Here is a 14,161-nt window from a genome sequence, read left to right on the forward strand (position 1 = left end):
AACTCCTTAAAAAGAATATTGGACAAATAGAAAAAGGTACAAAAGTTCACTGAAGAAAATAATTCCTTAAAAATTATAATTGGGGGGCAGCTAGGTGGCACAGTGAATAGAGCACTGGCCCTGGAGTCAGGAGTACCTGAGTTCAAATCCGGCCTCAGACACTTAACACTTACTAGCTGTGTGACCCTGGGCAAGTCACTTAACCCCAAATTGCCTCACTAAAAAAAAAAATATAACTGGTCAAGTATAAGCTAGTGACTCCATGAGACACCAAGAAATAATGAAACAAAGTCAAAAGAATGAAAAAAAGAAGAAAATATGAAATATCTCATAGGAAAACAACTAACCTACAAAATAGATTGAGGAGAGAGAATTTAAGAATTATTGGACTACTTGAAAGCCATGATCAAAAAATAAGTAAGAAAGAGTATTTGCTTAGATTATATTTCTTTTTTTTCTCTTTCTTTTTTTGCGGGGCAATGAGGGTTAAGTGACCTGCCCAGCATCACATACCTAGTAAGTGTCAAGTGTCTGAGGATGGATTTGAACTCAGGTCCTCCTGAATCCAGGGCCAGTGCTTTATCCACTATGCACCTAGCTGCCCTGATACTATATTTCAAGAAGTAGAATCAGAGGGCAAAATAGACATTGAAAGAATTTGCTGATCACCTCCTGAAAGATATCCCCAAATGAAAACTTCTAGGAATATTATAACCAATTTCCAGAGCTCCCATGTCAAGGAGAAAATTCTGAAAGAGCCAGAAAGGAACTCTTCAAATACTACAATAGTCAGGATCACACAAGATCTAGGGCTTGAAATATGATACTACAAAAGGAAAAGAAGTTAGGATTACAATCAAGAACAATCTACCTAGCCAAACTGAATATAATTCTATAGGGGGAAATGAATAATTCATTCCTGATGAAAAAGCAGTTTTCAGTTCATCCTCCATAGGTCTTCCTAAAACATAGATCTAACCACATTGCCCTTCCTTTCAACAAACTCCAGTAGCTCCCTCATACCTCCAGGATCAAACAAAAGCTCTGTATGCTTTTAAAGCCTTTCACAACTTGGCCTTTTCTGGGTCTTTTTATACCTTCCTCCTCTCCATTGTACTATACAATTTAGTGACACTGCCTTACAAGTTTTTGTATATGACACCCAATGGAAGCTGGGTGTTTTTGCTGGCTGGTCCCTATGCCTGGAACTCTCTTGTCATTTCTTCCTCCTGGTTTCCTTCAAGTCTAAATTAAAATGCATTCTATTAGAAGCTTGTCCCAAACCCTCTTAATCTAGTACCTTTTCTCTTTTGATTATTTCCAATCTGACTCCTACATAGTTTTTTTTGGTACAGTCATTAGACTCTGAATTCCTTGAAAGCAGAGACTGTTTTATTGGGGGGGGGGAGGGGAGGAGAGTGTACCTTCAGTATTTAGAAAAATGCCTTACTCATAATATGTACTTAATAAATGTTTGTTGACTTGACATCTTGCAGCACCAGGCCATAATCCTAAAGAGCATACATACCTTTGATGACAACATAAATCTCACATGTCCTGTTGTTGCCAGAGGGATCAGTGGCTGTATATTGTACTGTGGTCCTTCCTTGGGGAAAGAGATCTCCTGGAGAATGAGTTCTAGTGATGCTCAGTAAAGTTCCTGGAAACAACAAAGATGAGCACAAGTAAGAAAGATTTAGGATTTTGTTTTCTGCTTTTTTTTTTTTTGATGAGGCAATTGGGGTTAAGTGACTTGCCCAGGGTCACACAGCTAGTAAGTGTTAAGTGTCCGAGGCTGGATTTGAACTCAGGCCCTCCTGAATCCAGGGCCGGTGCTCCATCCACTGTGCCACCTAGCTGCCCCCATGCTGCACTTTCAATAGATCTATAATCTCATCTACATACATACCCTCTCTGGTGTTTCATGATATAATCCCACTGTGTCTATTCATCTTCTGTGATCTTCATCCAGGTCCTCCCTTAAACTGTGCACAAGGGATCTCTCTAATGTACTGGAAGCTTTTCTTTAGGTATCTTGATACTAAAATGCTTCTGGGGGCTACATGGTCTGTTTGTCCACTGCTCATCTCTTCTTCTACATGACCAGCTCTCATCTTTTCCCAATCAAGCATCTCTCTGATGACATTCTTATGTTGTTTCTTCCTAGCCTGCTCATGTCTGCCATGTGACTGGAATGCACCTTTTTCTCACCTCTGCCTCTGGACATCCCTAGTTTCCTTCACAACTCAGTTCAAATGTCTTTTTTTAACATGAATTTTTTTCTAATGCCCTTAAAGTGCTCATGCACTCCCTATGAAAGGAGGGAGTCCATGTTAGATCTGTAACAGAATATAGACCTTGTCTACAGGTACACAGAAACCCTCAGGTTCGTTACTACTTGACTCCCTGGGGAATTGCCCTAAACCCTTAGGCAGATCAGGACCCAACAATGACTTACAGATTAGCAACCCACATGATGTCTCTTGTGATTGAAAGTAAGTTCCTTTTTAATTTTAACTAAAAACCAAATGATGGTTCCCTTACCTGAGTTGTCTGAGAATTGAGGCTCATCCCAGGTTGCTGCATATTCTTTCCTGGGGCCCTGGATTGGAGGTGGGGATCGGCACCTATCAATGACAGGCGGTTCTACATCTAAAGAACATGAAAGCATAGAGAGAAACTAAATACTGAATGGGCTGTCCACAGGCTCTGAACTAAACAGTGAGTGGAATAGCCACAAGACAGAATGGGAGCCTGCACATGATTGCTACAAAGAATCCCTATGTCATCATGTACACAGTGGGGTTTCTTGTTTTTGCATGTAGTCATAGTTATTTTAGCCACATGGTGGGCACATTGTGTCTGCTGGAAGAGGGACCACAGAGTGGTACCTTGGCAGTGCAGTCTCTCTTGACAGTGGAAATACAATATTCACTGAAAGGAAATCATTGGGTAGGTATAGCAACATTCAAAGTACATGATGATAATAATATTAGTAGCAAAATCACATTTATATAGAGCTTTAGAATTTACAAAGAGCTTTCATAACAATCCTGTGAGGTAGGTCATATAAGGGTTCCCCACCCCTGTATTTTTTGTGTGTGTATAGGCTATTGGGATTAAGTGACTTGCTCAGGGTCACACAGCTAGTGTCTGGGGTCAGATTGGAACTCAGGTCCTTCTGACTCCAGGGCTGGTGCTCTATCTACTGCCACCTAGCTGCCAGTCATTTTTTTAATAGCTGAGGAAACCGAGGCTCAGAGACCTTAAGGGATTTGCTTAGGATCATACCACTATTAACTTTTGGAATACAGAAGACTGTATGTTCATAGTATCAGAGGATTATAGTACCATAGGTTCATAGAGCTAGAGCTAAGCAGGACCTAACAGATCAATCATCTTAGGGATGAGGTCCAGAAAAGGCAAGTAACTTGCCCAAGGTCACACAGCTAACAAGCAATCAGGGGTGAGATTTGAGCTCAGGTTCAAAGCCAATGTTCTGACTCCAAGGCTGGTGCTCTATCCACTGCGCCACCTAGCTGCCCCTGGAAGTTTTTCTTTATGTTGCTTCTCAGCAATTTAAGACCCCAGATTTAGCGATTTAGAATGATCTTAGAGGTCAACTGGTCCAACCACCCTCACTTTATGGATGAGGCAATGAGATTCAGAAGGTTTCAGTCCATTCCCAAGGACACGCAAGTAGTAAGTATGACAGCTGGGATTTGAATCCAGGCCCTCTGATCTAAGGCCAGTGCTCTTCATTTATCCTTTACCCCTGAGGTTAAGTAAAAGTGACAACTTTTATGTCAGGCATCAGTCATTAACTTCATCAAAAGGGCAGATACTTAGGTTGGTGATTTAAAAAATATTATTAGTTGGGTCTTATGAATATGTAACTAAACTTTTAGGACCCTGTTCATGCTTATTACGACTTCACTCCCTCCCAGTGGCCACTGTTTCAGCTATTAACATACTAAAGAAATTTAATGGATAACAAGTAAAATCAATCAGTAGTAAAATGAATAAAACTAATCTTCTATACTTTTCTAGCAAACTGGTTATTCTCCTTCCTGAGTGACTTCTGTTTCCAAGGTTTTCTAAGACCAGAGTCTAGATGTATCAAACAAGTAAGAAGCACAGCTGCATAAAAGCAGTAAGAGCCAATCAGTTAATTATCAGAAATACTCAGAGGCTCATACTCTAAGATTATAATGGATCCATTGTCTAACTGGCATGGGTACTTCCCTACTGATGCACCATAACAACCATGATACCTACGGACCTTTTCATCTTGTGTATTATTTCTTCATATTTTCCTTTAAACCTTCCATAGAAGGTCTATCTAATGTGCCATTAAAAAAATCCATTAAAAAGATCCTTTCCTACCTCCCTTCCCTCTTCCTCCCCCCAAAAAAACCCCTAAACCAAGAAATCATGTTGGTTCAACATTTTAAAAATTAAATACAAGTTCAAGGTACTAGCTCCCCTTTCTCCACCATGTAATCAAGTCAGGGTTGGGCTGAGGTCAGCAGAAGCATAGGCTTAACTATCTACCCTGCTTCATAAGGTGGACATCTCTAACCACTTATCTGAATGAAAGGAGTCTAATATCTGTACTACAGGTCTCTGCATCTTAAATTGGGCTAGTATCCAGCTATGTATTCAAACATACTGCAAACTCATCCACATTCCAAGTTGATGACTATGGTGCTAATTTTCTTTCCATATGGAAAACACAAGAACTTTGGCAGGTCCTCCACTGAATTGCATTTCTGAGCTGATTTCAGTGGATTGTTTTTAAATGAATCAAAGCCAAAGTATTTTTCCATGTCCTAAATAAAAATGTAAATTTTAGAACTAGCCTTGGAATTACAACTAATGAGGAACTAATTGCTTACAAAAATTTTCAGGTTTTTTTATTTGGGTTACTTGTGGGGGATGCAGACCAGTAAATTCACCCATAGGAAGGAGGAATTTCTCATAAGAGAACTCATTCTTCTGATGCAAATGATTAACTCTTCTGTAACTTTCAACGCCAAAAAGTTGCCTGGGTGACTGAAAGATTAAGAGGCTTGCCCCTAGTCATAGAACTAGCATGTGTTGGAGGTAGGGTTTAAACTCAGGTCTTCCTTGATCTATCCACTACCCAATGCTTTATCTATTGATAGCCAAAGCTACAATCTATAGGGTAGGGAGAGATTTCTACCCATAATCTTATTATCACATTATTGCAAGGAATATTTTTTGAAATCTTCAAATAAAAAACTTTAATTTAAAAAAAATATAGACATATATGACAACCTAGTGTGGTAAATTTTCATGATCTCATAATATGATATGTATACTGTAGCTTGTCTCATTTTCAGGAAAACTGGGATTTACTGCTAGAAGGTAAAGTGGAAAATGAGAAATAGGCTGTAGGTCGCTTTTAGAACTTGATCCGAATATTTCTGAAGAGGACTTACCAATAACCTTGACATTGAAAGTACAACGGGCCTGGTTTCTGGACTGGTCAACTGCTGTATATGTGATAGCAACCTCTCCAATTGGGAAAAGGTAAGGTGGTGTAAAAGCTGGAGTAACGTGAATCGATACCTTTTGGAAATAAGTAAGGTTTTTTCTTCATATTTAAATTCACACTGATACTATAATGTATTCTTTAAAGACATATTTCAATACACTTTAAATTTATTGTGTTTAATTTCAACTAAAACTTGAATTGTGAAAAGAATGGATATTTTCTTAATATTTTTGTTACAATTTTGTCTGAATGTCCATTTTGAGAAATAATCCCACCTAGTACTTATGTGGCATATTTTCCTTAAGAGCTGAAGGTGATAACTACAAATAAATCCTTATTATTTCAAGTGATTAGGTTTCAACAAATTAATTTTACTAGTGAGGAATTGAGGTTTCTTAGACCATTGTGATATATACATATATACGTACATGTGTACATTTATATACACATGCACATACACATCTGTATATGTATGTATATATGTATATTTATATGTATATGTACATATACATACATATATATTTATGTAGTGTTTAAAAATCAGACAACAAATGAGAACAAAATGGAGACTAGAAAATTAGTCTTTCAAACCATGTCCCATCTAACTATATTTTTCTTACTATAACTTACTTTTATGTTCCAATTACCATTTGACTTTAAGAAAGCAACTGAATACCCATTGATGAATTCTCACAATTCATATTTCAAAGCATATAGTGCCTGGTACAATCCCCAACTTACAAACCTTTCCTGAAAAGTAGGTTGACATTACAATTAAAGTGTAAATAATTGCAGGTATGAATGCAAGGTGAAGTTTTTCCCTCCAAAGTGTTAGTGTTACCAAAACAGATTCAAGGACACTTCTTTAGGTACATGATTAAATTTCTGAATTAATTGCTAAACTAATGTCCAAACAATTACCATTTATATCAGAAAGTTATATCAAATGACTTTTTTTTTGTCAAATGACTTTTGCTTCATATTCTTTACAAATGAGGGAGTGAGAGGATTTCTAAAAGTTTCTAAACTTCTACGAAGATCATCTCTAATGTCCCTTTTCAGACTTTTTTTTTTTTTGCAAGGCAATTGGGGTTAAGTGACTTGCCCAGGGTCACACAGCTAGTAAGTGTTAAGAGTCTGAGGCCAGATTTGAACTCAGGTCCTCCTGACTCCAGGGCTGGTGCTCTATCCACTGCGCCACCTAGCTGCCCCCTCCTTTTCAGACTTTTAAACCTTGGCAAAGGCCAAAACTTCCCTTATCAAATAATCTTACTGAAACATAGAACAATTCTTTAAGATAGATAAGATAGAAAATTCATTAAGACAGGTAAGTTTTAAATTTGTAATCTCACCTGGAGGCTTCAACTCCTCAACTCAAAAAAAAATTATTTTTCATTCAAAGTATGTGCCAAAACTTAGGTTGATATAGGCATGTTATGCAAACATCAGACAAAAGAACATGTGTAGGTGATTTTAAATTATGTGAAAAAGGGATCCATCTATATGTATATCTTACCTCTTCACCAGAGTTATCTTTTGCTGTTGGTACGACCCAAGTGATATTAGCAGAGTCTTGCTGTTCTAGGGTCTTGGCTTCAATGTCTTTAGGACAAATGATTTGAGGAACCTCCACATCTGACTCAGAAAACACATAAAGAAAATATAGAAATACAATGATTTGTAATATAATTCATTCATTCATTAAAGATTTGATCTGATTCAATAAACTCATATTAAATACTAATGATATATAATACATTCTGCTAGGCACTGGAGATAAGATAAAAATGGAATAATCCTTGCCCCAAAGAGTATGCATTCTACTGGGGGCAGGGGATGGTGCTAGATATAGCATGTGTTCAAATAAGTAAATTTTAGATAATTTGAAGAAAGTGAGTGAGAACATGCCCAAGGGATGGGGGAACAGGGAATGTTCAAAGGGGAGTTGGTACTTGAATTAAGCCATGAAGAAAAAACAGAGATTTTAGAAGAAGAAATAAGAAGGGGATGAATAATTCTGAATATGAACGATGGCTTGTGTGAATGGATAGAATCAGGAAACAAAATATCAAATTCGGCCAAAACATAAAGTATATAAAAAGGAGCAATGGGAAATATGTCTGGAAAGTTAGGTTGAAATAAAATGGTAAAGGGTCTTAAATTCCAGGCTGAGGAGTATTTTGTTTTAGAGGCAACAGGAAGTTCCTCAAAGTCCCTGGGAATTTGAGTGGCATGGTCATATTTGTGTTTTAGGTAGACAATTTTGGCAGCTATATGGAGGATGGATTGATGAAGGGAACCACTCAAAGAAGATCAAAGGAACGTTGTTATAATAGTCCAAGTGAGAGGTAATGAAGACCCGAATTAGGGTGGTGGCTGCACAAGTAAAAATACGAGGATAGGACTAAGAGATGTGGAAATAAAATCCAAAGGATTTGACAACTAAGTGACTATGGGGGCAGGGGTAAGAGAGAAGGAAGAATCAAGGACGATTCTAAGGTTAAAAAGTGGGATGACTGGAAGGATAATGTTACCCTTAACTGATAGATGGATGTTTCTATTTTAAACAGGTTTAGTTTAAAATACTGATGGGTTCAGACCAGTTTATGGAGGGGAGAAGAAGAGGGGAAAGGAGTTGGGGAGTGAGTGAACCTTAATATCATCAGAATTGGCTCAAAGAAGGACTAACATACATACTTAAGTAGGTATAGTAATATAGTTTTGCCCTGAGGGAGGGGAGGGAGATAAGGTGGGGGGGAGAAGGGAAGGAGGGAAGGGCAGATTGAGGGAGAGAGCAGTAAAAAGCAAAACACTTTCAAGGAAGATGAAGATGTTCTGCATTACTGCACAAGTATAACATATTGAATTGCTTGATCTCATAGGGAGGGTTGAGGAGGGAAGAAGAAAAATTTAGAACACAGAATTAGCTCAGGGACCTAAAATACTGATGGGACTGCTTGGTTGAAATGTTCCACAAGCAGGTGGCAACAGACCTAGAATTCAAGCAAGAATTCAGGACTCAACATACAGATTTGGGAGTCACCTGTGTAAAGATAATAGTTGAGCCCATGGAAGCTAATGTAATATCCAAAGGAGTTTAGACTGAAAAGAACACTCAGAAAAGAACAATAATAATGATAATGATAATTATGATAGGTGAAATTTACATAATGTTTTAATGTTTGGAAAACACTCTACTCATATGATTTCATTTGATCCTCAGAGTAACACTGTGAGGTTGATGCTATTATTATCTCCATTATATAGCCATCAGGGACACCCACGCTTAAAGGGTGGGAGAAGTATGATGAACAAGCAAAAGGAATTGTAAAGGAATAGCCAGAGAGCTAGGAGAGAACCAGGAGAGAGCAGTATCACAGAAGTAAGTATCCAGGCAGAGGTGTTGATCAATAGTGTCCAAAGCTGAAGGAGGATTAGGACTGAGGAAAGACACTCAGATTTAGCAGTGAAGAGATGACCTTTAACTTTTGAGAAAACAGTTATAGTGGGGTCATAACCTTTTTTTTTTTTAAAGTGAGGCAATTGGGGTTAAGTGACTTGCCCAGGGTCACACAGCTGGTAAGTGTTAAGTGTCTGAAGCCGGATTTGAACTCAGGTACTCCTGACTCCAGGGCCAGTGCTTTATCTACTGCACCACCTAGCTGCCCTTGGGGTCATAACCTTTTAAGCAATATAACATGGGATTGAAAAGTGAGGAAAGGGAGTCAGTCAGCAAGCAGAGATGACTAACAGTTTAACATTGAAAAGGAGAGCTATACATAGGATGATGGCTTGAGGGGATGACAATATGGAGTGGATTTCTTTTTCCAGGATAAGACTGATATAATCATCTTTGTGGGCTGCAGGTCTCTGATTCACAGGAAGCACCAGAGTTTTAGTAGCCTTAGCCTAGTACTAGTTGATTGGGTTATGAGTTGAGGATAGATTTTGCCATCGATAGTAGTGGCTGTTGGAAAGGTTATGTGGTTAAGATCATACAGGGATTTTATGGACCTATAAGACTGCAAATTGTTTGCATAGTAATTATGACAATAACTGATATTTACATATTCATTAAGTACTGTAAAGTACTTTCCTTATAATAAACTTGGTTTAGAAAAGTCAGATATCATGATATGGTTTTTTTTCCCCTCTACTTGGACTTTTTTCTTCCACTGTTCCCCCCAACATTTTAGGTACTCCTCCTCCTCCTAGCTAACCTAACTGAGGACATGGACAAAAGGCATTCAGAAGGGGCTTGTGATTTGCCTTATTGGAGGGAACATCGATACTGATTTCTATTTCATTACTTGGAGTTAATAAACAATGTTGGTATCTTAAAAGGATTGGCAAGAGAAGGATTAGGGAGAAAGTTATCTTCTCTGTTCTCTTTCCTTTCTATCTTCCTCTCTCCCCACAGTAAGATATGAACTCATTAGGGGTTAGGATTTTTTTAGATTTTGTCTTTTCATCCTGACCACCTACTATGGTGCCTTGCATATAATATATAATAAATAAATACTTTTGAAAATTAACTTGGACTTCTAGGTAGAAAGATGATTACTTTTCTTAATATCTGGAATATAGCACAGAATAGAGGATAGAAAAGCAGTCTAAGTGTTTAGAAGACCTGGTTTTAAGTTTTGCTTCTGACCTTGCTATCTAGGCAAGTCACTTAACTTTTCAGAGACTCAGGAAATTATCTGAAGGTTTTAAGTTGGAAAATAGTTACTGCTTCATCACTAAAATTCCTTACAAGAATGAAATCACGTCTGACTAAAGATGTGTAAAAATATTCACGCATAAAAAGAATATAAAAATACACATATATATGTATGTATTGTGTGTATATATGTAAATAAAATGTCTTCAAATCTATGCCAATAAATAAAGTCACTTAAACAACAAACTATGATCAGGTTTCTGGAGTAAATTATGTTCATGATTGGTACCATAAGCTCTTGTGATCAAAGGGAGAAAAGAATAGACTCGGGTTTTTTGGGTAAAATTTAGTATCTTATCTTCATTTGTCAGATTTTTTTGTGATATTTAGATTAATGCAAGTCACCCCACAAGAGATTTCTTGGGTGAATGTTTTGGAAGTTACTTCTTATTGTTGTTCGTCAGTTGTTTCAGTTGTATCCAATTCTTTGTGACTCCATTTGGGGTTTTCTTGGCAAAGATACCAGAGTGGTTTTGCCATTTCCTTCTCTAGTTCATTTTACAGATGAGGAAACTGAAGCAAATAGGATTAAGTGACTTACCCAGTGTCACATAGCATGGAAGTATCTGAGGCTGCATTTGAACTTAGGTCCTCCTGACTCCTGGTCCAGTACTCCATCCACTATGGCGCCACCTAGCTGCTAGCATTAGAGGTGGGTAGGAGGCCATGAGCAGAGAGAAGGAATCAGAGGTCCAGGGAGCTTAGAGACCCACAGATAGCAAGCAATAGAATTGGAATATGAATTCTGGTCTCTCTGAATCCAGATCTTCCTCTTGTACTACACTGCCTCTTGCTTCCACATTGATTATTTATTCTCCAAGGTTTGAGAGAAGTTCAGGCTAGGCAAACCCCTCAGAGAACAGGTGTCAGTGTTGACTCAGAATTACAAAACCACAGTATTATATTGGACAAATAATTCCTTCCTCACACATGGTGGAGACAAGATCTCTACAGCTTCCTGTCACTCTGGCAGCCAATCCTCCATGCAGAGAGTGAAGCCAATGTGATTCAAATCTTTAGCTCTTCTGGTAATTTTGAGGAATTTTATTTTTTTCCCCTGGACTAAAGATCTCTTCCAAATCCTTTATATATTATATTCTGTTACTAATCTACATTACAGTGTTCAAAAATAAATGGTCTCAAAACTCACCAGCAAGGAAGAAGAGAACCAACACCAAATTCCCCTTTGCTCAGGAGGCTTAAGGAGACTGAACCACTTCCTCTGATACTTTTATTGCATCGCTAATAAATTTAGGATTGCAAAACACGTCAAGACCAATTCCTTAACCTCATTCTGAACTCTAGCTAAAGTTAAAATTTCCAAACGATGTTGCAGAACTCAATTAAAAACAACAACAACAAAAGGCTCAAACATTACAATTCTACAATAAAACTTCAAGGAGGAAGGAGACTTTCTTTGATAACAAATACACACTATCTCCCTCCCTTCTTTTTGAGGCGAGGGATAATAGGTATGGGACATTGCATATTTGATCAGACTTCAGTGATATTGATTAGTTTTACCTTTATTCTCCTCTCTTTAAAAAATTAATTACATAAAGTAGTTCTCTGAGTAGTAGAGAAAGGGAAATGAAAGTGATGTCAAAATGCAAGGTGTCAGGGGGCAGCTAGGTGGCACAGTGGATAAAGCACCGGCCCTGGATTCAGGAGGACCTGAGTTCAAATCTGACCTCAGACACTTGATACTTACTAGCTGTGTGACCCTGGGCAAGTCACTTAACCCTCATTGTCCCACCAAAAACAACAAAACAAAAAAAAACAAGGTATCAATACAGGTGTTTTTTTTTTTTTTAAGCAATATAGGGAGTGGCAGCTAGGTGTCAGAGTGGATAAAGCACCGGCCCTGGATTCAGAAGAGTTCAAATTCAGCTTCAGACACTTGACACTTAACTAGCTGTATGATCTTGGGCAAGTCACTTAACCCTCATTGCCCCACGAAAACCAACCAACCAAACAAATAAATAAATAAAAAATAAATAAATGCAATATAGGGACAGCTGGGTGGTGCAGTGGATACAGCACCAGCCTGGAGTCAGGAGAACCTGAGTTCAAATCCTACCTCAGACACTTAATAGCTGTGTGACCTTGGGCATGTCACTTAATCTCAATTACCTAAAAAAAGTGCAATATACAAAAAATACATTTCTAGATATGGTATATAAATTATATAACTGTCTACTAAAATAAGTTTGTGCCAATTAAAAAAAACAACAATAAATACATATTAAAAAGCAGTATGCAGAATTCCAGAAACTACTATTATAGAAAGTGGGTCTAGATCCCCACCTTTCCAGTAGTATCTAGTCTTTGAGATTTGCAATTGTGTTTACTAAAAAATAGAGATTTCACTAGATTTATGTAGCAATCTGGGAGAAAGGTAGTTACAGTTCTGATCACTTAACATCTCTCTCTGTCTCTGTCTCTAAGAGCAATTCTTGTTTCTGAAAACTGCTTCAAGGTTGTGTACCCACAAGGATTTCTTGGAAGTGACTGACATGGGTTGTTTCATCTGAGATTTTCTTTCTTTTCAATTTTCAGGTTTGGGACTTTAGCACCTCTAATCCAGAGAAAGATAAACAAAGCATTAGCAACAGCTCTGGCTCCTGCTCAAGTTTCCTGATAGAGCTGGAGGGGCTGCTGAATCTTTTGCCCAGGGTAGGTAGGAAGAAGGCATGATGTGAAAGAGTAAGGGTTTGTGGAGTAGGTAAAGGAGGCAGTGTTGAGTCCTTCTCCTTTTAGCACCCTAAGGTAAAGCAAAGAACTAGTTGTTGGGCAAGACATTGACCGAGCTTGGCAATGGAAGAAGATAGAGATGGCTTCATTAACTATTGAATCTCCATTGACTTTTTTTTTGTTTTGTTTTGTTTTGTTTTGTTTTGTTTTGTTTTTTAGTGAGGCAATTGGGGTTAAGTGACTTGCCCAGGGTCACACAGCTAGTAAGTATTAAGTGTCTGAGGCCGGATTTGAACTCAGGTACTCCTGACTCCAGGGCTGGTGCTCTATCCACTGCGCCACCTAGCTGCCCCTCCATTGACTTTTGAATAAAGTTACCCCCACCGCAACTTTAAGAAGGTGAACCAACCTTCTATATCCCTGAGAAAGCTGTTGTTTTGTTGCTGTTGAGTTGTTTCAGTCAAGTCTGACTCTTCATGACCCCATTTGGGGTTTTCTTGGCAAAGATACTGGAGTGGTTTGCCAGTTCCTTCTGCAGCTCATTTTATGGATGAGAAAACTGTGACAAGCAGGGTTAAGTGACCCACCCAGGGTCACATAGCTAATAAGTGTCTGAGGCCAGGTTTGAATTAATGAAGATGAATCTTCCTGACTCTATACCCAGCATTCTATCCACTGTGCCGCGTTGCTTCCCTGACAAGGCTGAGAGGTTCTCTATTCTTTTATGTCTCTCAATGTCTGCATTTATCTATTCCTTCCTAAGAAGAGGTGGGCCTCCTTCCTCCACAACAAAGTTAACTCTTTCAAATATAGCCTTGGTCCCATCCCCTCACACCCTTTGCTGCTTTAAGAATCCTTGGTCTTGAGTGGAGAGTTTAAAATCAAATAAAAGCGAGGCCAGGAAGGCTGAGAAGCCCAACCATCCCTTGGGCCACGCTATAGCTTGAACAGTGTGTCCTGGAAGCAGCGCCACACTTTAAGAAGGAGTTAAAAGCCAAGAAATAGCCAGGATGAGTAGGCAGAGAAAGCAGAAGACCATCAAAAACTTCTTTGGGTGTAAGGTAGACCACAATACAACCTCAGAAGAAGATAATAACAGGGTCAAAGCTCCAAAATCCAAAGCTTCCAAGAAAAATATGAACTGGTCTCAGGCCATGGAAGCTCTCAAAAGGGACTTTGAAGAGAAAGTAGGAGAAATAGAAAGAAGATATAGAGAAAAGGAG

At 38.4% G+C, this 14,161-nt stretch overlaps 1 protein-coding gene across 1 annotated transcript in view; it reads right to left on the reverse strand.

The window, feature by feature from the left end:
* The window catches only part of SVEP1 (sushi, von Willebrand factor type A, EGF and pentraxin domain containing 1), a 340,439-nt gene that overhangs the window by 154,139 nt on the left and 172,139 nt on the right, over positions 1-14,161 (reverse strand). Inside the window, exons 8-11 of the mRNA XM_043978458.1 lie at positions 7,038-7,156; positions 5,466-5,595; positions 2,545-2,652; positions 1,529-1,660 (exon numbers count right to left, since the gene is read on the reverse strand). Of these exons, the coding sequence (XP_043834393.1) occupies positions 1,529-1,660; positions 2,545-2,652; positions 5,466-5,595; positions 7,038-7,156 (489 nt within the window). The remainder of the gene's footprint in view (positions 1-1,528; positions 1,661-2,544; positions 2,653-5,465; positions 5,596-7,037; positions 7,157-14,161) is intronic.

This window comes from Dromiciops gliroides, chromosome 1 (assembly GCF_019393635.1).
Source record: "Dromiciops gliroides isolate mDroGli1 chromosome 1, mDroGli1.pri, whole genome shotgun sequence".
NCBI lineage: Eukaryota > Metazoa > Chordata > Mammalia > Microbiotheria > Microbiotheriidae > Dromiciops > Dromiciops gliroides.